General features: G+C 49.0%; 7 protein-coding genes across 7 annotated transcripts; 4 read left to right on the forward strand and 3 right to left on the reverse strand.

The window, feature by feature from the left end:
* Positions 1-58: 58 nt before the first annotated feature.
* FIBRA_04702 (uncharacterized protein) lies at positions 59-5,426 on the forward strand (the record flags this gene model as incomplete). The annotated part of the gene is made up of 19 exons (XM_012326492.1): positions 59-151; positions 204-393; positions 451-1,611; positions 1,665-1,813; positions 1,864-2,053; positions 2,111-2,278; positions 2,332-2,552; positions 2,604-2,848; positions 2,898-3,222; positions 3,279-3,425; positions 3,480-3,647; positions 3,697-3,971; positions 4,026-4,158; positions 4,212-4,431; positions 4,487-4,585; positions 4,636-4,808; positions 4,862-5,089; positions 5,148-5,241; positions 5,293-5,426. 19 exons carry the CDS (start codon positions 59-61, stop codon positions 5,424-5,426), a joined length of 4,413 nt encoding a protein of 1,470 aa, XP_012181882.1.
* A 111-nt stretch (positions 5,427-5,537) lies between these two features.
* FIBRA_04703 (uncharacterized protein) lies at positions 5,538-6,250 on the reverse strand (the record flags this gene model as incomplete). Its single annotated transcript, XM_012326493.1, has 2 exons — positions 5,538-5,548; positions 5,584-6,250. 2 exons carry the CDS (start codon positions 6,248-6,250, stop codon positions 5,538-5,540), a joined length of 678 nt encoding a protein of 225 aa, XP_012181883.1.
* Positions 6,251-7,093: 843 nt separating this feature from the next.
* FIBRA_04704 (uncharacterized protein) lies at positions 7,094-9,481 on the forward strand (the record flags this gene model as incomplete). The annotated part of the gene is made up of 14 exons (XM_012326494.1): positions 7,094-7,369; positions 7,422-7,521; positions 7,581-7,794; positions 7,848-7,958; positions 8,014-8,142; positions 8,198-8,382; positions 8,440-8,477; positions 8,533-8,561; positions 8,632-8,706; positions 8,767-8,820; positions 8,876-9,017; positions 9,080-9,138; positions 9,198-9,363; positions 9,419-9,481. The coding sequence occupies 14 exons, from the start codon at positions 7,094-7,096 to the stop codon at positions 9,479-9,481; spliced, it is 1,641 nt and encodes a 546-aa protein (XP_012181884.1).
* Positions 9,482-10,853: 1,372 nt separating this feature from the next.
* FIBRA_04705 (uncharacterized protein) lies at positions 10,854-12,471 on the forward strand (the record flags this gene model as incomplete). Its single annotated transcript, XM_012326495.1, has 5 exons — positions 10,854-11,184; positions 11,449-11,554; positions 11,613-11,688; positions 11,738-11,983; positions 12,037-12,471. The coding sequence occupies 5 exons, from the start codon at positions 10,854-10,856 to the stop codon at positions 12,469-12,471; spliced, it is 1,194 nt and encodes a 397-aa protein (XP_012181885.1).
* A 637-nt stretch (positions 12,472-13,108) lies between these two features.
* On the forward strand, positions 13,109-16,992 carry FIBRA_04706 (uncharacterized protein; the record flags this gene model as incomplete). Its single annotated transcript, XM_012326496.1, has 19 exons — positions 13,109-13,288; positions 13,352-13,516; positions 13,576-13,841; positions 13,889-13,935; positions 13,989-14,308; positions 14,353-14,394; positions 14,442-14,518; positions 14,574-14,711; positions 14,767-14,822; positions 14,883-14,915; positions 14,966-15,026; positions 15,081-15,540; positions 15,597-15,689; positions 15,746-15,883; positions 15,940-16,106; positions 16,155-16,368; positions 16,421-16,795; positions 16,848-16,911; positions 16,967-16,992. The coding sequence occupies 19 exons, from the start codon at positions 13,109-13,111 to the stop codon at positions 16,990-16,992; spliced, it is 2,922 nt and encodes a 973-aa protein (XP_012181886.1).
* A 303-nt stretch (positions 16,993-17,295) lies between these two features.
* FIBRA_04707 (uncharacterized protein) lies at positions 17,296-18,628 on the reverse strand (the record flags this gene model as incomplete). Its single annotated transcript, XM_012326497.1, has 6 exons — positions 17,296-17,354; positions 17,407-17,510; positions 17,834-17,936; positions 17,984-18,110; positions 18,167-18,330; positions 18,385-18,628. The coding sequence occupies 6 exons, from the start codon at positions 18,626-18,628 to the stop codon at positions 17,296-17,298; spliced, it is 801 nt and encodes a 266-aa protein (XP_012181887.1).
* A 603-nt stretch (positions 18,629-19,231) lies between these two features.
* FIBRA_04708 (uncharacterized protein) lies at positions 19,232-20,493 on the reverse strand (the record flags this gene model as incomplete). The annotated part of the gene is made up of 5 exons (XM_012326498.1): positions 19,232-19,469; positions 19,522-19,682; positions 19,737-20,103; positions 20,159-20,281; positions 20,348-20,493. 5 exons carry the CDS (start codon positions 20,491-20,493, stop codon positions 19,232-19,234), a joined length of 1,035 nt encoding a protein of 344 aa, XP_012181888.1.
* Positions 20,494-21,984: the final 1,491 nt, after the last annotated feature.

The following is a 21,984-nucleotide window of genomic DNA, read 5'->3' on the forward strand; positions in this document are numbered from 1 at the left end:
GTAACTGTTCGTCTACTTGGGCTCTTCCTATCCGTACTTGTGTTTCCACCCGTCAAACATGGCTGATCGTGCGCGGCGCGAAAGGGGATCCAAAGTTGACAAATGGGCAGAATATAAACGCGCTAGGGATGGTGGTGGTCGTGCGTGGAAGGTACAGTCTTTGCTCGACCCGTCGCACATATTGTAACAGATTGAATTTTCAGGAGGAGGAAGACGTTAGTTTATACGATGAAGTCACTGAAGACCAATACAAGTCGATCGTCCGGGGAAGGCTTGCCAAGGATGATTTTGTAATCGACGACGGTGTCCGAGGCTACATGGACAACGGGATAGATGATTTCGAAGAGCTTGAAGAGTATGCAGAAAGCGACGAGTGTAGATCTGGAAGAAAATGTATGTGTGTCATTCCTAATTGACTGTAGTAGTCTCACTCCTCGAGACTACATACAGCTAAGCTATCGAAATCCAAGGGCGACTCGAAAACCAAAGCGAGGTCAAGACCCAAAGCGCCCCCTCCAGAGGTCACAACCTCCATTAACGCGTATAGGCCGATAGTCTCTGTGGATCAAGAGACAGACTTCATGGCTTCACTCATGGCTGAATTTGATAGCAATACGAGCAAAATCAAGGAAGCCGCAAAGTCACGCAAACGCAAGCCTTCTCCTGCATTTGAATACGCAGAGGGAAATTCTTCGCCCAATGGTCATGATTCCTCAGTGTACAGGCGTGCCAATGCATACAACTACAGAACTTCGTATGCAGACGCAGACGCTTCCTCAGACGGGGTATTAGATGACGGTTTGGCTAATATACCCTCCAGTGACGATCTGGTCATGAATCCGAAGAAGAAGATCAAAATGGAGTCGCACGGAGTGACATCTGCCACAGAGCGTATCAACAAACTAGAGGTGAACAGTGCGGCTAGTGGAACGGATGGAGGCGATACCTCATTCGATGACATCGATATGGATGCCTTCATGGCAGTAGATGAAGACGAGCTGCAAGCACTCACTCCTCAGAAAGCTGGCCTCGGACATTTCAAGTTGGAGAGTGCAAAACCTGCAGCCCTAGAACCGACCAACGGCAAATACAGCGCGCAGGAGCGGCCAAAAAGATTAGACGACGTACCCTCGTGGCTCTCCACTTATGAATCACTTAGCACTGCTCCTGATGATCAGCTCGGGCAGTCGCTCAGAACGACAAACTCGTCGAAAGCTGCTGACATATCGGTCCTCGAAAAAGATGGTTCCTTTCGATTCTACTGGTTGGATTATCTCGAACATGAGGGCAGGTTGTACCTTGTAGGCAAGACGCAAGACAAGGTATCAAGGACATGGATTTCATGCTGTGTGACTATCGAGAATCTGCAACGGAACTTATTCGTTTTACCTCGCGAACGGAAAATGGAAGAAGACGATGAAACAGGAAAACTATACGAGACCGATGTAGTGCCTGATATGTCTGACGTTTTCAGCGACTTCGACCGCATCCGGAAGCATGCTGGAATCAAGAGTTGGAAAGGTAAATTTGTCAAGAGGCGGTATGCGTTTGGGGAGAAGGACGTGCCAAAAGGCGAGTCCCAATGGTTCAAGGTAGTATATGGCTTCGAAGGTGCTTAGTGTTGCTCATTGCGCAAGAATGTTCTGACTGCCTGCGTGTCACAGAACCCCAGCTTCCGAATAATGCGTGTAGTCCTAGTATCGCTCGGATATTTGGTACTAGTACGAGCGCCTTCGAACTCCTAGTGCTAAAACGCAAGATCATGGGTCCCTGCTGGCTACAAATTAAGAAACCTCAGGTCGAACACAAAGGAGTAAGTATGATCGCTGGCATTTGTACTTTATTTCTCAGTCCGCCTTGTAGGTCTCGTGGTGTAAAATGGAAACTACCGTATCCGACCCGAAGGATATCAACCCGTTCTCCGAAACCGATCCACAAGCTCCTAGAGAGATCCCGCCTTTAACGATCATGAGCTTGAGTTTACGCACGATCGTGAATCATAAGGAGAATAATCGAGAGGTCGTCTGCGCTACCTCCAGAATCTGGTCGAATAGTGCGTATCGGGGTACTGTCTCACCTTATGTTCCACTAATATCCACGTCCTCTGTAGCGGACCTTGATGATCCCACTCCTCCAGAGGCTCTACCATGTCTTGTGCGAACGTTTGTCCGTCCTCTGGACCGATTTCCTCCCAATTTTGAAGTCCGCGCGGCTGGTAACGGCAAGGGCGTAATCTCTACCATGAAGAATGAGCGCATGCTGTTGAGCAGCCTACTTGGTGGGTTGAGACATGCTTATTAATTCTATTTATTGACATCTTCGAATGCGTAGCTACGATCCACAAAGCGGACCCGGACGTCATCGTAGGCCATGAGTTCCTCGGCGTTTCACTAGATGTTTTGCTCCACCGGATGCGGGATCTTAAAGCAGATCACTGGTCGCGGATCGGTAGATTTAGACGATCAAAATGGCCCATGATCGGTAGGCAGGGGACGAATATGAAGTTTATGAACGGTAGGCTACTGTGTGACCTGGCTAGCGACAGTGCTAAGGTTGGACACGTCATGGGATGGCGTATCATTGTTGACCTCCTATCCCGATAGGGTATGATCTCGTCGACGACGTGGTCACTCACGGAGATGTGCAAAACACACTTGAAGAGCGACCGACAGGATATCGATCCAGATGACACCGCTAGCTACTTCGACAGTAGCGTGAGCTCCCCTGAGCGACTTCTGACGTTTGTTCGTCACTGTGAGCTAGATGCGCACTATCAGATGGCATTGGCATCGAAAGTACAAATACTGCCTTTGACAAGGCAACTAACGAACCTCGCTGGCAACTCTTGGTGGGATGATCATTTCTCGGCTACTAGATCACGAGCTGACGAAGTCCAGGAATAAAACTTTGAATGGCGGACGAGCGGAACGTAACGAGTACATTCTACTTCACGAATTCCATCGGCTTAAATACATCTGCCCCGATAAGCTCTGGGGAAAGAAGGCGGCCACAGCGGAAAAGGAGATGCAGGATGATGACCTCGAAGGAGGTGGTAAAGCGACGAAAAGCAAGAGGGACAAGTACAAAGGAGGTCTTGTTTTCGAACCCAAGCGAGGTCTATGGGACAAGTTTATTCTTGTCATGGATTTCAATTCTCTGTACCCCAGTATTATACAGGAGTACAATATCGATTTCACCACGGTTGATCGGGTAGAAGATGAGGTACGCTTCAAGCTGTGCACTTATGCCTTAAATCAGTAACTGTTTCCTCAATTCAGGATGGCGAAGAGAAGATCCCTGAACCTCCAAGTTCTGACGTTGCACTAGGCGTGTTGCCTCGCTTGATTGCTACCCTTGTCGGCCGTCGTCGACAAGTCAAGAGCCTGATGAAAGATCGAAAGGCGACTCAATCTCAGCTGCTGCAGGTGAGTCCAGACAAAGAATATGGAATAGTGAGCCGGCTTAAAGTGATATTTTAGTGGGATATTAAGCAGATGGCTCTTAAACTGACTGCAAACAGTATGTACGGGTGCCTTGGGTTTGAGTATTCAAGATTCTACGCGCGGCCACTTGCTGCGCTTACAACTTTCAAGGGTCGCGAGATCCTAACGCACACGAGAGAGTTGGCAGAAAGTCTGCAGCTTGATGTACGTAAGCGTACACATGCATGTCGACTATGCCTAACATCTAATGTAGGTTGTCTACGGAGACACTGACTCCGTATTCGTGAATTCAAACGTCACAGATCTGGCAGAGGCTCTCAAAATCTCTTCTGAGTTCAAAAAAGCGGTCAATGATCGCTATCGACTACTGGAGATTGACCTTGACGGTATATTCCAACGGCTTTTGCTGCTTCAAAAGAAGAAATATGCAGCGATCAAAGTGGAAGATGGTACTCGCACGTCGACCGAAGTGAAGGGTCTCGATATGAAGCGCAGAGAGTATTGTAATTTATCAAAGAATGTCTCTCAGTACGTGAGAAGTCTTCTGAAAGCTGTTTTTTGTTTTGACAAGTGATGTACCAGATACGTTTTGGATCAAATATTGTCAGGGGAAGAGACAGAGACAGTGGTCGAGCGGGTGCACGACTATTTGACAACGATGGGAGAGGACGTGCGTGCTGGAAAGATAAAGCTAGAAGACTTCATTGTCTTCAAGGTATGCAGTGGTCCCAACATCTTTTCACGGTGGTCTGCTGATAGCACGTACAGCGACTAGGAAAAAACCCCGAAGATTATCCCGATGGAAAGAGTCAGCCACACGTTCAAGTTGCCCTGCGGATGAAAGTTAGAGGTGGCACAGCTCGCTCTGGCGACGTGATTCCTTACGTGTTCTGCTTGAACGACAACAACGAGAGTGCGAAGTCAGCACAAGCGGACCGCGCCAGACATCCCGATGAAGTGCGGAGAGCTGGTGCCGAGCTGAGGATTGGTGGGCAGACAGTTCATCTGTTCGGTGCTGCAAGCTGATAGTGGATTACGTCTAGACTATGAGTATTACCTCTCTCAGCAGATCCTTCCTCCCATCGAACGTCTGTGCGAACCTATAGAGGGAACAGACCGCGCTCGTTTGGCCGAGTGCCTTGGTGCGTCAATGAAATGCGATATGCTTGCTGCTGGGCTAACTAGCATGCAGGCTTGGATGCTAGCAGGTACCGTACTTCGGCGGGCGAGTCAGAAGAACGGTACTTTGGCTCATTTGACTCCCTCATATCGGACGCGGAGCGATTCAAAGACTGTGATCCCTTCATAGTCCGATGCCGGTCGTGTCAAGGCCAAGTTGCATATGCGCCCATCAGTGATCGGGGGGTGGGCGACTGTTTACTCCTCAATATTTGTATCTTGCTGATTTAGAGTTATAGTCGACATTGCTCTCGTCAGCAGGTCCTGCATGTCCTGCATGTCATACTCACATGGGCCAGCCGAGCTTGCAGGTGCAGCTTGAGGTACAAATCCGAGAACACGTAGGAAGATTCTACGAGGGTTGGATGGTGTGTGATGACCCAGCATGTGGTAACAGGACACGCATGATGGGTGTGTACGGTCGAAGATGCTTGCAGCAGGGCTGTCGAGGGACAGTAACATTTGAGGTGAGGATTTCCCGTGAAAATAAGGAGCTGAAGTGCTTAAGCCAACGGTCAACATTAGTACTCTGATGCACAGTTGTACACTCAGCTCCGGTACTACTCGTCATTGTTTGATGGCAAAAAGGCGCTGGACGCCGCCACTGGTGCTAGAAAAGGTGAGTGCTTTACAAGTCACCATCTTAGCGTGCTAAATGACTCTTGCTCAGAGGAATTGAGCGCACTGGTGAATGTGCAAGCGGAATTCTTGCATGCGATGTCTGCAACCGTGGACAAATATCTAGATCAGTGCGGGCGCCGATGGGTCAACCTCACACAACTATTCTCTTTTATGAAGCTGTAAGAATTTGTGCACATTTGTTGCATTAGGATGTAGCAATTTCGTTTTTTTGAATTCATATTGCTATTTGTAGACACTTATTGTATTTATATCCAGCATTACAAAGAAACGATATTATTTCATGACTACTTATCTTCATCAGGCGGTAGGTTACACTTACATGTAGTCGTGTACCCGCGGCGATGATAAAGCAATGGCGAGAGGGAAGGGCTGTCACGTCCCTCTTGGGGGACCAGAGATTCCACCCGTGTGACTTGAGCAATGAAAAGTTCCGACGCAACACCATCCCCCTCCCACGGCTGCTCTTCCATGCCACCTCTAGTTCGCAGGGCTTCAAGGTCATGGAGGGGCCATGACATCGCCACGAGTTTGCACGACAGTGCACCTAGAGAACCAGTGAGCACGGGCAAGCCCTCCTCCGTCAGGGCATAAGAAGTCGACACGAATGGATCCAAAAACAAGTCCGGTCGCGAATAGCGTACTGCAACGGCCGCTTGTGCAGCGGATAGAATGTTGATCACCATGTGTGATGCGACGGGGGGCGCGGCTTGCGCAGACTTGAGCGAGGTAGCCATGCGCGATGGGATGCGGAGGGAGAACGCGATGAGCGGATGGGGGTCCAGAGCGATGGAACTAAATGACGAAAGAGTGGCGCCGTGGTATCTGGAGGTATGAGTGTTATTTGCATGCGTCTCGTGCCCTGGCATGAGAGACGTCACCACTGCGACGGGTTGCGCTGTCTCGCGGAGCAGAGCGCGCAGGTCTCGGCGTATGGTATCCGGGGATTGGTTCGTGCTGAATGGTGCGCGCCGAAGACCTTTTCCCATGATATTTTTGCGCAACTTCCAACAGCAATGATGCATGCTTGACACCGAGCTTGATTAATCACAAGGCAGGAAAGTTCCGACAGACGGCAAGACACCCGTAAAGTGGGTTTAACTACAAAAAATCAAGTTAGCCTGCTCTCACAAGGTAGGAACGAGGGATGGAGGTGCAGACGAACCTGGTTCACGGGTGTGCTCAACGGAGGTTGTAACGTAGAGTCATGTGATCAGGATGAATAGCTTGTTTGTTCCTGTTGAAATCCCAAGGCGTTGCCCTTAGATTCAAGGAGCAGATCCGCGATCGTGCGCTTAGGCTCGGTACCGGCGAGCGATGCGTTGGGCAATCCAGGCATAAGTAGGAATCTCCTTTCGTCAATACATCCTCCTCCGATCAGTACTCGGAGGCTTCTCCGACCCTCGTAAGACGGCGGGCGGGACTTGTGATCCCACAGGCAGTAGATGCAAATCTAGAATAGCGCCCGAGGGAATCCAAGAGGCTGAGTCAGGTCTTGGTCAGATTATTCTGATTGATAAGGGCGAGCGTCTGCGTGGGGTGCGATGAGAGCTTCGGCCGAGGGTTAATTTCACGGCACACCGGCACACCTAAAATCTCGAGCCATCTTCCACATCCCAGCATGGTGGGGCGTTGGTGCCAGCCAGTACCTATCTGCCTTTCTAAGCTCCGCTTCTGATTGGCTTGGCCGTGCTGCATGTCGGCCCCGGCTATAGTGACTGTTTTCCACCCGACTGCTGCTTCCCCGGCAGGCGCCATGTTTAGTCGTCCATATATAATCGGAGGTCCGATGGTCCCTTCGCATCGGCTCATCTAGCTAGTATCTCCCTGTCATGGCGCACGTTGGTGACGAAGAGGCTACTCTCGCAGGCGACGACAACGGTTCTCATGTCGTCTTTCGCGCTCTTGAGGATGTTTCAGAGCGCATCGATCCTCGTCTGAGTCCGGCGGACAGGCCTGACAACGAAATCCTCGACGAAAATTATACGCAGCAGCTGAACGGCTACATTCATCACTCGGACCATCATCTCCACAGAGACCACAGCTCTGAAAAGGAAAGCTCTCATGAAAAGTCCGAAGACGCCTCGTCCATTTCGGAACCTATCTACGTATGCTGCTGCTTTTCTCACCGATCTCATGTTCCCTCACTCTGGTCGCTAGATTGAGTTTGACAAGGGAGACAAAAGGGATCCCGCCAACTTCTCCCCAGCTCGTAGGCGCGCGATCTTGCTTACAGCATGCTATTTCTCAGTGCTTGTCGGTGAGTAGTAGCTCGTCCATATGTCATTATTGATCGTCGCTTACCCATGTCGTTGACAGCTTCTTCTTCGGCGTCATTCGCTCTTGGATTCCCTTCGATGGAACGTGACCTGAATTGCACAGAGTTTCAAGCGACTCTTGGGATATCGCTGTATGCGCTGGGTTTTGGTATTGTCCCCCTCGTGACGGCATCTTTCAGTGAAGAATTTGGAAGGCAGCCTTTGTACTTCTTCAGCGGCATCGGCTTCTTCTTGTTTACCGTTGCAGCAGCATTGTAAGATCTTGTGACCGCCTCGGGCTCCTCGCAGAGACTGATAAAAACTGCAGAGGCAAGAACATACAAACAGTTCTTATAGTTCGATTTTTGGCTGGCGCATTTGGCTCCACGGGTTCTACGATGGTCGGTGGCACTGTCGCCGATATATTTTCACCTCGCGTGTACGTTTCTTTTTGCTGTACTGTCGTTGAACGGGTTCACATGATTTTATTCCAGGCGTGGCGTTGCCATGTCTTTCTTTGCAGCGGCTGCAATAGGTGGCACTGGTCTCGGTTGTGTCGCGTCCGGCTGGATCGAACAAAACCCGCACCTCGGATGGCGCTGGATTCAATGGATACACGCTATGTATGGTAGTATCCCTCTTATCCTCTCAGTTTTCTTATGCTCAAGCTCTCTTTAGATTGGGTGCAGTGTTCGTTATCGCTGTGCCAATTTTAATGACGGAGACCCGTGTGTCTGTGCTACTAATGCGTGAAGCCAAGAAGAGGCGAAAGGAATCTGGCGATCAGCGGATACGCGCCCGGGTTGAAGATGAACGCGCCTCCCTGGCTACACTTATCTACATCTCATGCACTCGACCCTTATGTAAGCCTTTTGATCAATTCGCCTTTCGCCTCGTCTTTGACATACGTGATCATGCAGATTTGTTGTTTACTGAACCTGTCATCGCAAGCTTCACTGTATGTGTTTGAATCAAAATACTGATGTCTGGAGCTTACGCATTGTCACTATAAGCTTTGGGTCGGGTTTGCATGGGGAATTTTGTATGTAATGATCGAGTGAGGGTTCATGCAGCATCAGCGCCACTGTCCGGAGCCCTGACACACGATCTAGATCAATTGGTCCAGTATTCCAGACGCTGCACAACTTTAATTCTGGTGAAGACGGCACGGTTTTTGTTTGCATCGCGTTTGTGTCTTGGCCTCTGAGTCTCATTATCATGCAACTAACATCATATCATTGCTATAGGATTGGTGCAGCGCTTGGCTTGTGCTCTAACGTGTACCAAGAAAAGATGTATCAGTATGTGTCCCTCTACTCTCGGTTTATCAAGCAGAACGCTTCATTCTGCATACAGAAAGTATGCTGGTACACGAGGCCCAGAGGCTCGGTTATTTGCCCCTATGTTTGCCGCTGTCCTGTTTCCCGTGGGCATGTTCATCTATGCTTGGTCGACATACACGAAAGTATACTGGATAGCGCTCGCAATTGGCATTGTGGTACGAATACCTACTTCACTCTGTCCATCTATCCACTCGCGCTGACATTTCGTTTTGGTCAGTGTATCATGTGGGCCTTGTTCATCATATATCTTGCGGTATTCACATACCTTGCCGATTGGTGCGTTGTTTGTCCAATATTCGATATCTGTGTCGGTTTAAATATCTGCGTCATGTTAGTTATGGACAATGGGCGTCCTCCGCTCTCGCTGGACAGAGTCTCTTCCGTAACATGATGGGCATGGCATTCCCTATGTTCACGACTCCCATGTTCAACCGACTGACTTATCATTGGGCAAACACACTGTTCGCTCTAATAGCGGTTGTCATGATCCCCATCCCATACGTAAGTCCACTCTAACTGAAAGTGGTCACAATGACTTAGACACGACCATGTATAGGTGTTGTTTTTCAAGGGCCCAGCAATCCGTGCGCGGAGCAAATTCGCTACTCACAGCATTTAATGAAACCGGTATACTGTACGGTCCATAGAACTTGAAGCTTTCTGCGTCCTCGATCGTTCTCGATTCGACAATACATGATCCGTCGATGCAAATGCGGAATAACCCATTGGGCGAGGGATGTAGGGACGCTGACTTAGTAGAAGCTGGTCGGAAGATCATGTATTGACATGGCCAAGCCAGATCTTGTAGAGCATAGATAAATTAAACGCACCAATGGACCACGTCGATCTAGGGCGAAGGTGTAGAATTTGTGTAGAATTGTAGGAAATTATATAATTTTTAATCACGTAATCGTACTTATATCCAACTGTTGGCGATCAAGATCGTCTGATCAAGGTACACGCCTGAGGTCTATGGACAACATGTAGACAAGCGGCAGCTTCACTTCTGGCAAAATGACAGCAAACATTGTAAGTATGGTCGCGAGACAACGACCTCTCATTTTCATAAACTTGAGTAGGAAAATCATGTCCCAGACACCCTATAGGCTTGCAATGAGCTCGTGACGGTGAGCATTTCCCTATGAGCAGTGCGGATACTTCCTTCAGCCTTCACTCTTGCAGGCTTCGGATATCCGTATCTAATGTCTACCGGTATCCCGGGAGCTGTATGTACTGCATGAGTCTTCGACACGTTTGGGTACGAGACCATGCATGAACAGAGTCAACAGCCGGACGCACAATGATATTGAACATGTGAAGCTTGCTGACCAGCTAGGCCCCGGTCATTTATACGCCTCCTTCAGTGAGTCACAAGCGAAGGCTGCGGTAACGTTTTAAAATGAGGCGGTCACTAGTACCATGATACAGTACCTGCGCTCAAGGCAGTGACAATATTCATGAAAGTGCGCGATTTTAATTACTGAGATAACTCTCCAGAAAGATGTCTCATCCAATCAAAACATCAGCCTTGACAGAAAAACGAAGGTAGACGATCTGCTGAGGATGAGCAGTCTGCAACAGACGAATAATCTTGCCGTGTCGTTTAACGTCTACGCAATAGAAGAAGCTATGCAAGACGTAGATATACGCGGCGAAGCAGGCAAGAATCTGTCAAAAATGTGTCGCACAGACGGTATGCATAAGGTGTACGGCGAACAAGCTCAAAACAGGATGAATGTATTGCGAGCTGAACCAAGAGGATGAATGGTTGCGACAAGGTCATGCACCGTCGAGACAAGGCTGGACAACATTGAGAAGAGGGAAAAAGGTGATGACGTAATGCTTTCTCAGGCTCTCCATAAACGGAACGCATAGAGGCTGCCATCACGTGCGCGGCATATTGACTTTATCGCGCTGCCGAGTGAATCCAAGGCTTTGCGCTCGCAAGTTCGCCAGTGTTTGCTTTTTTGAACGATCTTCACGACTCTGTTATGCCGTTCTCTTTCAGCTTTACTCTCACAGTTCCCGGTATAACAAACCCGTTCTCTACGCTATGCGAACCAACGCCGTCGCTGGGCCAGGGAAATAATGGATTTCCTGACGCTGAAGGTGACAAGAACGGAAGCAAGGCACAGCTGTACCGCCGACCGCCTTCCCCTTCTCTTCTACCCCCCCGTTCGCGCAAGAGGGGCTGGGTGCCCGCAAATTCGGAGATAAGCCAAGCTGCTGCCATCCCGACCTCCACCAGTGGTTACCTCGATACCCCCGCAAAGTACAGAGAGATGGCATCCAACGGAGATGAGCTGGAGGAGATGGCCACAGGTGAGCACCCCTTAGCTGCGTGTTTCACCTCGCTTTCTGTATGCGCTATCGCGCATGCTTCTGATTATCTATTTGTATGCGCCTCGATGTCGGGCATGCTGCAAACACGTGTTCTCAGCATGTAAATTCATGAATTCCTGCCTCTGCCCACGCCCTAACCTGTGCGCCCCTTCGCGCTGCTCCAACATACGATTGCATAAATGCTTGCTGTGCATCTCATCTCATTGCCCATGTCATCTCACCTAACTTTCCATGTTCACATAGATCTGCCTCCGCCCAAGCGCCGTCGTACGCTTGCTGGTTCTATCGTCTCAACTGCGTTGAGCGCTGCTCTTATCGGAACTGCAGTCGGCCTTACCGTGTATCGCCTGTGAGTGTCGATAGAATGCGCCACCATCCGATCGTCGGACTGACAGAAGTGGTTATAGCTGGAGAGACCGCAGCAAACAGCCCGAGCCTCTCCCTCCTCCCCCGTACGAACAAGGTGAATGGGTACCTCCAAAGGTGCGTGAGATGGCTAAATTCATCATCAGAGGGACTCATGATCTGCTAGCCCGACTCTCCTTCTATTCCCGTAACCCAGGTTACACCTCCAACCCCCCGGTCTCGCAAGTCACGTCACGTTGCTGGTCGACGAACTCAAGCGCGGCATCGCAAGGCTTTAAGCCGCGCTGGACCCAGTTCCATCTCCTATGGTTCTTCATCAGTGTCTGCAAGTCGCGCCCCCATCCCCCCGGAGTTTAACTTTGGAGCGCCACTCCCTGTAGATACGGCCGAGGACGCCGACGGTGACGACCAGGTATGATTGTTGTGGTGCCTTACTAGCTCATATCTAACTCGTCATGCTTCTAGATAAGTTGGATGGGTGATAGACTTGCATCTCTAATCGCTGAAGGACAACGTGCTCTCGGCAAGGAAGTGGTCGTAATGAGTGAGTCTCAAGAGGATGAAGTAGATGATGGCGCAGATGGATGGGAGGAAGAAGATGCGGGACACTCGCACGCATCTACTAGCCGAATGGTCGGAAATTCTGGCTTGCCACCCTATTCTCGTCACGGATCTCCTCTACCCAGCGCTTCACCTCGCCGCAGCACCTTCGATCTCAATCGGTCCTATAGAGGTTCCTCGGTCCCAAGCACACCATGTCACCTCCGTCGAGATGCTTCAGTGGAGAGGAATGCCTTCGCCAGTGCAAGTTTCCACGAGGACGAATCGCAGTGGCAGACACCAGAATTGCGGGAAGCAATGGCACTCGCCAGGCAGCGATACATGCACAGCAGGACGTAATCTCCTCCGCTATTGTGGACTTACAGGCCACAGATCCTCACTTTATTCCTATACGATTAGAAACGATCGACATGCCGATTTCCTCTCGCAACAATGATGCTCCATATCCGTATTCCTTTCATGCATTGGTTAGGCATTGTATCTATGTAGCATTTCAGCCTTGTTCTCTTCCACAGTTTTGTTACTTTCTCGTACGTATATCAACCTGCATTTCCATGTAACTTTGAGTTCCACGCCACTGCGTATACCGATTTGATAGAAGATTCAAAGATCTAGAATGCCTGATCATGATATCGATTATGTGTTTATTCAATGGCTAACACAAAGTACTAGTATTTCTTTGACGTAGTGGCCAACCGCGGGTTTTTGGCGAGAGTCGGACCAAGGTACTTTACTTGGTCAGACTGAGAATTCAAAGTAGGACTTGCAGTGGCTGCCGAGAGATCGCGGCGAGCTGTATGGCCCCCATTGCATGAGATTGCCGCCATACATAGTCGATTGCAGTGTTGCATTCGGCACCCTTTTCATTCCCTTTGATTTACGTCTTGCATCTGTTATCATACGTCTACATTCACTCTCTTCCGTTGATCTGGCCAATCTGGCGTGAGAACTAGTCTCAGAATTTGCGGTCCTCACTATGTCGACCATCTCTACGCAGCTGCGCAATTTCAAGGAGCCGACCAAGGACCAACTCACACACTTGTTCTTCGCTCTCCCACCAGAAGAACCAATCTATCATGGGGAAAAGGGCGCGGCAGAGCAGCAGGAGAAGATGGAGATCAGTGCCGTCTTGGTCCTGCAAGGAGAGGAGACATGGGTAAGTGTCGTGCTACACTGGTCAGATGGAGAATGGATTCAAACGATGGCATATATGTGGTAGCCAGGCAAGCTCTATCTTCTGCCGCCGTACCTCACTTTCGCCTCACTGGACCGCAAATCTACGCGGTTCGCGATCCCGCTCAGTACCATTCGGAGGGTCGAGCGACTCAGCGCTCGGGCGGGGGTATATGCGTTGAGCTTGTCACTATGGCATGGAATGAAGATGGTTCGTGACGGCATCTATTTATCGGGGTTTAGCTTTGATAAGTGTGGTTTATGGAACAGATTGTACAGCTAACAGCCCTGCGGCCAACAGCAGACTTGTTCTGCTCGCTTCTCCGCGACTCTTTGAAGGTTGAATTGCAACGGGGGCAGATGAAGGTCATCAAAGGTTTTGTGAAGACATGCTACTCCGAAATACTGGTACTATCTGAGAACGAGGAGAAGGAAGGTGCTGCAACCAAAGCGGACGAAGCCAATGCATCCCCGTCAGAATCTATGTATCTTGGTGGGCTTGGATTGAAGTTTAAATTTCCAGGAGATCCTAAGAAGTAAGGACTTTCTCTACCATATGATCATATTATCTGACCGAGAATAGGCTGCGCGAGGCTTCTAAGACGAAACTTTGGACAAATTATCTTCGAAGTGAGTCTATCTCCGTTATTGCTTAAATTAGCCTCTGAATGAAGGACTTCCAGCACATGGTCGCAACCTTACTCTGTTGCGCTATCAGACTTGTACACGACTTGTGCAAGTGGGTCTTCCTAACAGACTACGCGGGGAAATGTGGGAGACCCTATCTGGATCACTGTACATGCGCTTTGAGAACCCTGGATTCTACGAACGTATATTGAAAGAAAACTCTGGTCGGACGAACACGAGTACAGAAGAGATTGAAAAGGATTTGCACCGTAGTCTCCCTGAATATTCAGCATATCAGTCCGAAGAGGGCATTGCATCCCTGCGCAGAGTACTGCAAGCCTATTCGTTTAAGAATCCGGAAACCGGGTACTGCCAGGTGAGTTAATGTGTTTGATTGCGTCATTTGTTCATGCCACTTAGGTCAATGCAGGCCATGAATATATTAGCGGCGGCGATCTTGATGTAAAGATTCTCTCATGCTTCACCTTCACCCATTACCTAACATCCAGAATAGTTACATGTCCGAAGAGCAAGCCTTCTGGTTATTAGAAATTATCTGCGATCGTTTGCTGCCGGGCTACTACAGGTGCGCACCAGCCCGTTATCGTTTTGTTTTCTAATAGTGACTTAACGGCTACTAGTCCCTCTATGCATGGGACTCTTCTCGATCAACGTGTATTCGAGTCACTGGTGCATCGGTGCCTACCAATCATCCATGAGCATTTCCAGCAGGTCGACGTGCAACTCTCTGTAGCATCTCTACCATGGTTTTTGAGTCTGTGAGATCCACGAACCATTTCGCTGAGGATGATGCTCATCCTGCCATATATTCAGATTTATCAACAGCATGCCGATGGTTTTCGCGTTCCGAATCATCGACTGTTTCATTTGTATGGGTCCGAAAGTTCTGTTCCAAGTAGGGTGAGTGGTAGGAAACCTTGCGAATGCAGATTCTGACGGAAACCCCATCGTACCAAGACTCGGTCAGTTGCATTGAATATTGATTATGCAACTGATTGACAATATGCGACAGCTATTCTCAAGATCAACGGAGAGAAGCTATTACAAATCCAGGACGATGGCGGTTTCATCCAGTGAGTTCTTTACACTACCATGAGGCTGATTGAAAACGGATCTTTTCGATGAAGGCTCATGCGGGAGTATTTCTCCTCACTCGGCGACTCTGCCCATCCTAACTCTACGGACCCTCGCGCACGAGCGATCACTCGTTTTCAGGAGCTATTGTTGGTGTCATTCCGGGAGTTTTCCGTTATTACAGACGACACCATTTTGAGCGAGCGGCGCAAGTTCAGATCCGAGATTGTACACAGCATCGAAGCATTCTCAAAACGCTCTGCAATTCGTAATCTGAAGACCCTTGAACGCTTTACCAAAGACCAAGCGGGGCTAATTTACGATGCCCTTTTTAAGTCGATCTGCGTTGTTCCCCCGCCTGCTGCATCTCTTCCGCCTCCGTCTTTGTTAACCACAAAAGATGCTGCTGAAGATAGACCCGAGACACGAATAGGCTTGAATACGTTCAAGGTGTTTCTCAGTGAAATATGCACTTGGGCGCGAGATGAAAAGATAGTTTCGAATGGTTTCCAGGTACGAGAAAGGCCAATCCATTAATTCCGAACTTCCTGATACATATGTGCTATTAGCAAAGAATAGATCGCGAGGTCGCCGAACACGAGCTCATCGATCGTCTTTTCTTGTTCTGGGACACGTCCTATCGGGGTTCGCTTGCGTTTCAGGTTCGTATTGAGCACCATTTTCTAGGAACAACATCTGACTTCAGGTACCACCATAGGACATTGTCTCCGGTCTAGATGGTGTCATGTTCAACGATCTCATGGAAAACATAGAGTGGTTTTTCAATCTGCACGACAAGAATAAGGACGGATTCCTCACGAAAGACGAAGTCTTGACCTTATCTGAATCATTACTGGTTGGTCTTCTGAGATGCCCGTGTTTTCTGATTTTGTTTCTCATTCAAAAGGACAGTTTATTTTCCGCTTTGAGGTCGGTGATGCATATCTAGGGGCTGTTTCTCGCTTCATGTCCAACGCCTTTGAATATGGCGATGCACTGCTTCCTCGCCCCGAGGGTGCAGATTCCAATGAAGAGCCACCGCAAATTGAGTCAAATCAACCATATATGAACTTGGCAACGTAATGTGATTTTTGTTGCGACATTCTGTTGTCTTAACCACTTTACAGATTTCGTATGGTAGTTTTAGCGGATGAGATCCTGGAGTCATTCTTCGAAACCGACTTCTGCTCCACATTTAGACTAGAACCGGTTCCTCTGGAACTTCCGTCCTCAAACAGTAGTCTGCTCGGCGGTATTTGGTCCAATATCGCCAGTGATGACAACAAGAAAATTTTCCACAGCTTCACAGACCAAATCGGTAGGACAATTGGCAAGCATCAGGTAAGATACATTGACTTGTAAAATGGAAACTGTTAACCATGGCTGGTGTTAGGTCTACCACCGTCCTGCTATCGGGAAATATACTGCACTGGAAGAACCCAAAGCTCGCGAATCGTTGCTTACACCTACGATGCGTCGATCAGCCTCGAAGGGCAGCCTTGCCACAACAGAATTAGAGGATACTGCAAGCCTTATGACCAGTACTTCCACATTGTCTCTATCGGCTTCTGCCCCTTCGCAAATCAACGTCGAGTCACCCCCTTCAATCTCTCGGGCAGAGTTCTCGCCTATGCCTAGTATGTTTCAGGCGGCCGCGCAGGCTGCTGCGTACATGGAGCGGACGCCGTTCGCAATTGACGACGCGAAGGATGAGGATGAGGATTTGGAAGACGAGAGTGAAGTGGAGGATGACGGTGTTATGGACGAGGTAAATTGCGATCAAGCTGTGGTCAAGCTCTGTGGTCTGACTTAACTGTCAGGTGGATGCATTCCTAGAGGAACATGACACTGGTCTAACAGATGCCGAGAGAGCTCTTGCGCAAGGTATGTTAGTGCGATTTCATAAAGAGCGTACCTGACTCGTGGATGAATTACATAGACCTCATGAATGCTGAGCCTGTTTGACGGCTACTCGTTGCATGTGGTCTACAGACACTTTGAGGGCGTTTTGCATGTATTATCTTCGCGTACAGGCTTGTATACTATCTGTCTCGCTCGTTGCATAGGCTTTGATACACATCACACTATCCATGTAGACTCAATTGAAGCAGTATATGATAACAATACAGGATGCTATATTACAGAGTTGTAAGAACCATCAGACGATTCATCGACCCCCGCGATCTATCCATACTCGGACGGTAAGATCGGATTCCATAGAGGCGGATGCTATCATATTTTCCTGTGGATGTGTCTAGATGTATCATGTTAGACTTTCGGGTGCAAAGGATAATATAGGTCAATTACAGCAACCGCAACAACGACATCTAGCAAAAGAATATTAGCCATCGCAGCTACTGTTTGAACACGTTAACTCACCAGAATGGCCTTCAAGTACTTGAACAACTTCTCGACTTTGCAGGTCCCAAAGATACACCTTGTTATCTTCACTTCCAGACACTATCCACTTGCCACCTGTGACACTAAAACATGCTGCAATACAGTACTTTTGGTTTGTATGCCCTACGTATGTCTTCAGACAGCGAGACGTTTGGTAGTCCCAGAGACGAATGGCGCTGTCATGTGCAGTCGACAGAATGTACTTCGAGTTCGGAGAGAATTGTACGTGCTGACTGAAATATCCCTTGCATAAGTGCGACGATGATAGCCTAGACAGTTATCACTCTACCAGATTGCATCATGACCTTCTGCGAGAGTTTTGAGACACTGTCCTGACGTTGTGTTCCATATTCGGCTTCGCTCTAGCATGAACAGTGGAATGTGGGGGAAGAGCGCCTAAACTTACATCAACCCGTCAAGTGCGCAAGAGACAATCAAGCTAGCATCTCTGTTGAAGTGTACAGCAGTCACATAATCAAGATGAGCGTGAATTGTCTTAATGGTTTTCCCTGAGATTTGGATTAGAAAGCGTCGATTCCAGCCTGGACTTCCTAACCTTTTGCAACATTCCAGATACGGACATCACCCTCACAACCCCCCGACACGAGTAGGGTCGATGTGGTATTGTAGTTGACACAGAACACAAAACTAGCGTGTCCTTTTAGTGTCCGGGACGTCAAACCCTTCGAGAAGGACATAATTTTTGACGTAGCAAAATTATGGGACACACAGGACATACCGTATCAACGTCCCATATTCGAATAGTATGGTCATCAGATGCAGATGCCAGATACACACTGTCTGAAGACCAGGCAATGTCAGAGAGACCTTTCGTATGGCCACTTAAATTTCTGATGAGTTCGCCCGTGACCGGCGACCAGATCTTGACAATACGATCATTGCCTATAATACTTGCATGAAATACTCGCACTATAAGACTGTACATCTCTGACGCACTGCATGAAGCAAGGAGGGTACCGTCTGGGCTAAATTTTACAGCTGATATTGAGGAAGTATGCCCGCGCATTGTATGACGTAGTTCGTAATGCGGTTTTTCGCGACCACTTGACGGCGGGGGTGCCGCCGGGGGCGGAGGCGGAGGAGGCTCTTGTCTTTCCGGCACTTGTGGATCATCTTCTGTTGTTTGTGAGGCTGCGTCGTCGTCCGTGGACGATTCCTCCAATCCCTTCAAAGGGTCCATTGTTCCTTCCGCTGATTCAGAAATGGTGGGAGTTTTAGTTTTGATGAAGACGCTTGAGACTGAGAAAAGATTGATAAATCATCCAAATATGGCAATTGTCTCAGACGTGCGAGCGACGTCAAAAATAATTATGGATGTTGTCTACTTACTTAGTGTAGTAACTGTGCTATCGGATGTCGTTGCCTATCACTGCGTACTTGCTTCGTGCCGCATAATATGGCAGTAGTCATCGGCATACTACTCAAAAACGAAGAGGTGTGGTAACTCGATCCGAAAAAGAGCGAAAATATCCAATCGGATAGTTTAGGATGTCAAATCTATCCTTGCTGCGAAAAAAATATGATTGAATCATTCACAATACGGACCCGCCAGCGATCAGCTCCTTGCCAAGCTCAACGTCAGAGCACCAATTTGCAGGAGATGAGACAGGCGATTCATATTAGTGCCGATTTTGATAAGTATTATACAGGCATCCGATCTCTATGTAATACAGTTATTTCATGACAGTTGGTTCTTAGGCAGCCTCAGGACGATGTTCAGTGCCACGACTTGCACGCCACGTCTCAGCGCCCTGAATCGTCAAAGTCAGCTTGAGCCGTACAATCAAAGACTACAACAACTTGCCTTCTGATTCTTTGTCCTCTGGTTTTTTATCCGCCTCGCAAACCACTCCTTAGACGTTGAATTGGAGTGGAACAGAGTCGTATCATCCGCGCTCGCAACAGCTTCGGCAACTATGGAACTCTTTTCTTCCAATGCACGTAGCACAACTGACTCGCCAGGACGCGTGAAAAATGCCAGTGACCACCTCTCAAAGTGGCCTTGGGCTCCAGGAGGAGGTCTATACGCGCTTGTGAGTTCAAATGTGTGCATCAAGTTTGATCGTCACTTACACAACACGGTGCATGTTTGATTTGAGGATGCCACCACTGAAGATGTACATAGCGTCACCAAGATTGCAGACAGCGTGTCCGGGAAGAGGCTTGATATATTGCCATTTAACAGTGCCCGGAACCATGACTTGCAGCCCGCCCAGGCGGTTATTCAGGAAAGTCTGCAATAGTCTGGTTTAGCGACGTGTCACTTCCAAGATGAGACCATCACTAACCAAGGACCCAAAGTCTGTGTGTGCACCCAGCGCAGCTTTCTCTTCAGAGATGCCTCCGGGCCTAGGTGGGTTCTTGATGCAACGGGCCTCGCTCCCACTATACTCGTCGAGGCGATGTAGCTCCGCGAGCGTCCCCTCAGGGAAACCAAGCTTAGCGTTGAGAATATCCATGATGACGCGGTTGACTTCTGCAGACTTGCGAATGAAGGGAGCAATCGTGTGTTCCATGCGTGCGTTCACTGTGGACGGGTATTCGCGGTGAGCCTGTCTAGGCCAGGCCAGGGCATCATCTTGGGAGACGTTGATGAACTCGACGGTGTCGAGGGAACCTGTCTCATCTGTAGCGTTGGCACCTGGAGCCTTGTAACTAGACCGTGATAATCAGCTGGGAGAGTGACAATGTAAAGCCAGCATTGAATTACCCGAAAGACACCCCATCATCGCCTTGCTCGAATTTCATCTTCTCGTCGAACGGAAGAGCCATTGTCTCAGCACCCATGTCGAACATCTGGTTGACATCTTCGTCGACTCCGTGGTTTTTCAAACTACGAAGTAATTGTGGCCATGAGCACTCGAGCCTCTATAGCAACGTCGTATAAAATAGTACTTACTACCAGAAGCCAAGCGCGGTGGCAGCCTTCCACAGCTGAGCTATTTCTTCTTCATCGCCAGCAAGCAGAAGGTTGTAGTCGATGACAAGCAAGGGATGAGTGGGGACATTGTCGGGAAACGGGGGTAGAGAAGTCTGGATAGCCATGACGATGGAGTTTTTGAGTGAGGAGGTGGGGACTGGTTGGTGTATTGTGTGTGTATGGAGAGGAAAGTGGACTGTTGCTACTCAACCCGGCTTGGTTGTCCGCCTTTTATGTCACTCCAGAGGTAGCAATGTCGCACAACATGATATCACCCATTTCACATCGGCTAGGACGGATCGGTGTCTAACGGCGACTGGGGCCTTCGATAGCGTATTATCAGAAACTAATGAATTGGGAATATAAAAGCGGACGCTCGTCCGTCCTCTGCTTCGCGCCGGGCATGATCAGTAGGTTTCGATCGAAGGGGGATGTCCAATTGATTTACTGACCCGGTGATGACAGAGCTCGCGCCCCGTGGGCGGTCCACGACTCCGAGGACCAGTTCTACATCATCCATACGGCAACTCGGTTGCCGTGCGAATAGGCTCGGAACGGCTGGATCATATCGGGGCACTCAGCTGAATTAAGACATCGCATGACGATAGGGACTGCCAAACGCGCAAGCCACTAGCCAGCATTACTCTGATAGAGTTTGCTGCTGCACCTTATCGCAGGAAGCCCCGAGGGCAACTTCGCGCGCAAAAACTCACAGGCCTAGACTCAAAATCAAACTCAAGCTAAGTTCAGGTTTGCTGCCGTCCTCGACATTGATGTGGCGAAAATGCAGAAACGTGGAAGGAGCCAGTATATCCGCCAAGAAAGGGTGTATAGTTAGAAGCGATTAACCGCGGCCTGCACTCGATTTGATTTGACGGATCGACTAAGCATTTGTAAGTAATTCACACGTAAAGAATGTGTGGCCAAGCCCAGGGCCAAAAGCAACCCAGAAATTTCACCATCGAGGCAATTCTGGAGTGAGCTCGAAACCAAGACCGGAGTACAACTCTTGTCTACGGGCTGTCAAGTGTCAAGCTTTCAAGTGGCGATCTCGGGCGTCTGTATCCACAATCATAAGTTCAGTGGAATGTCGTCAGCGGGTCGCGGGAGAACATACTTCTGTCGGCAGAAATGGAATGACATTGACAAACCGAATACCCAGTATCACAGCTGAGCGACTATGCTGAACGAGCATATGCTCATTGGAGCACGTCATTCAGATCCAATAGAGGTTCTGGGTATTGAGATTTGAATGGGCCGGCGTGTAAGTTTAGCGTCGAGCTGCCAATGTTCTAGACAGCGACTAGGATCTGTCATTCAGCACTTCGCAGCTTTTTTTAAATGATGGCACAAACGAGGGAGGATGACGTCATGGGCGACCATATCTTCAAAATCATCCAACTCTTTCAAAGTGCGCTGGACCGGAGCAAAAGGCTCCACTGATGCTCCTCTCCTGCCAAGATGAGTCCTATAGGGCACAACAGTCCCAAGAATGCCAGATGAATCGTATCAAATCGACTTGTCCAATTGCACATGATCCAATTCAAGGATCAGGTAAACACCCATGTACCTTGAGGTCCCCATTCTCAAACTAGGCGCACCACTCACCCACTTGA

This window comes from Fibroporia radiculosa, assembly GCF_000313525.1.
Source record: "Fibroporia radiculosa TFFH 294 genomic supercontigs, scaffold3327, whole genome shotgun sequence".
Classification (NCBI taxonomy): domain Eukaryota; kingdom Fungi; phylum Basidiomycota; class Agaricomycetes; order Polyporales; family Fibroporiaceae; genus Fibroporia; species Fibroporia radiculosa.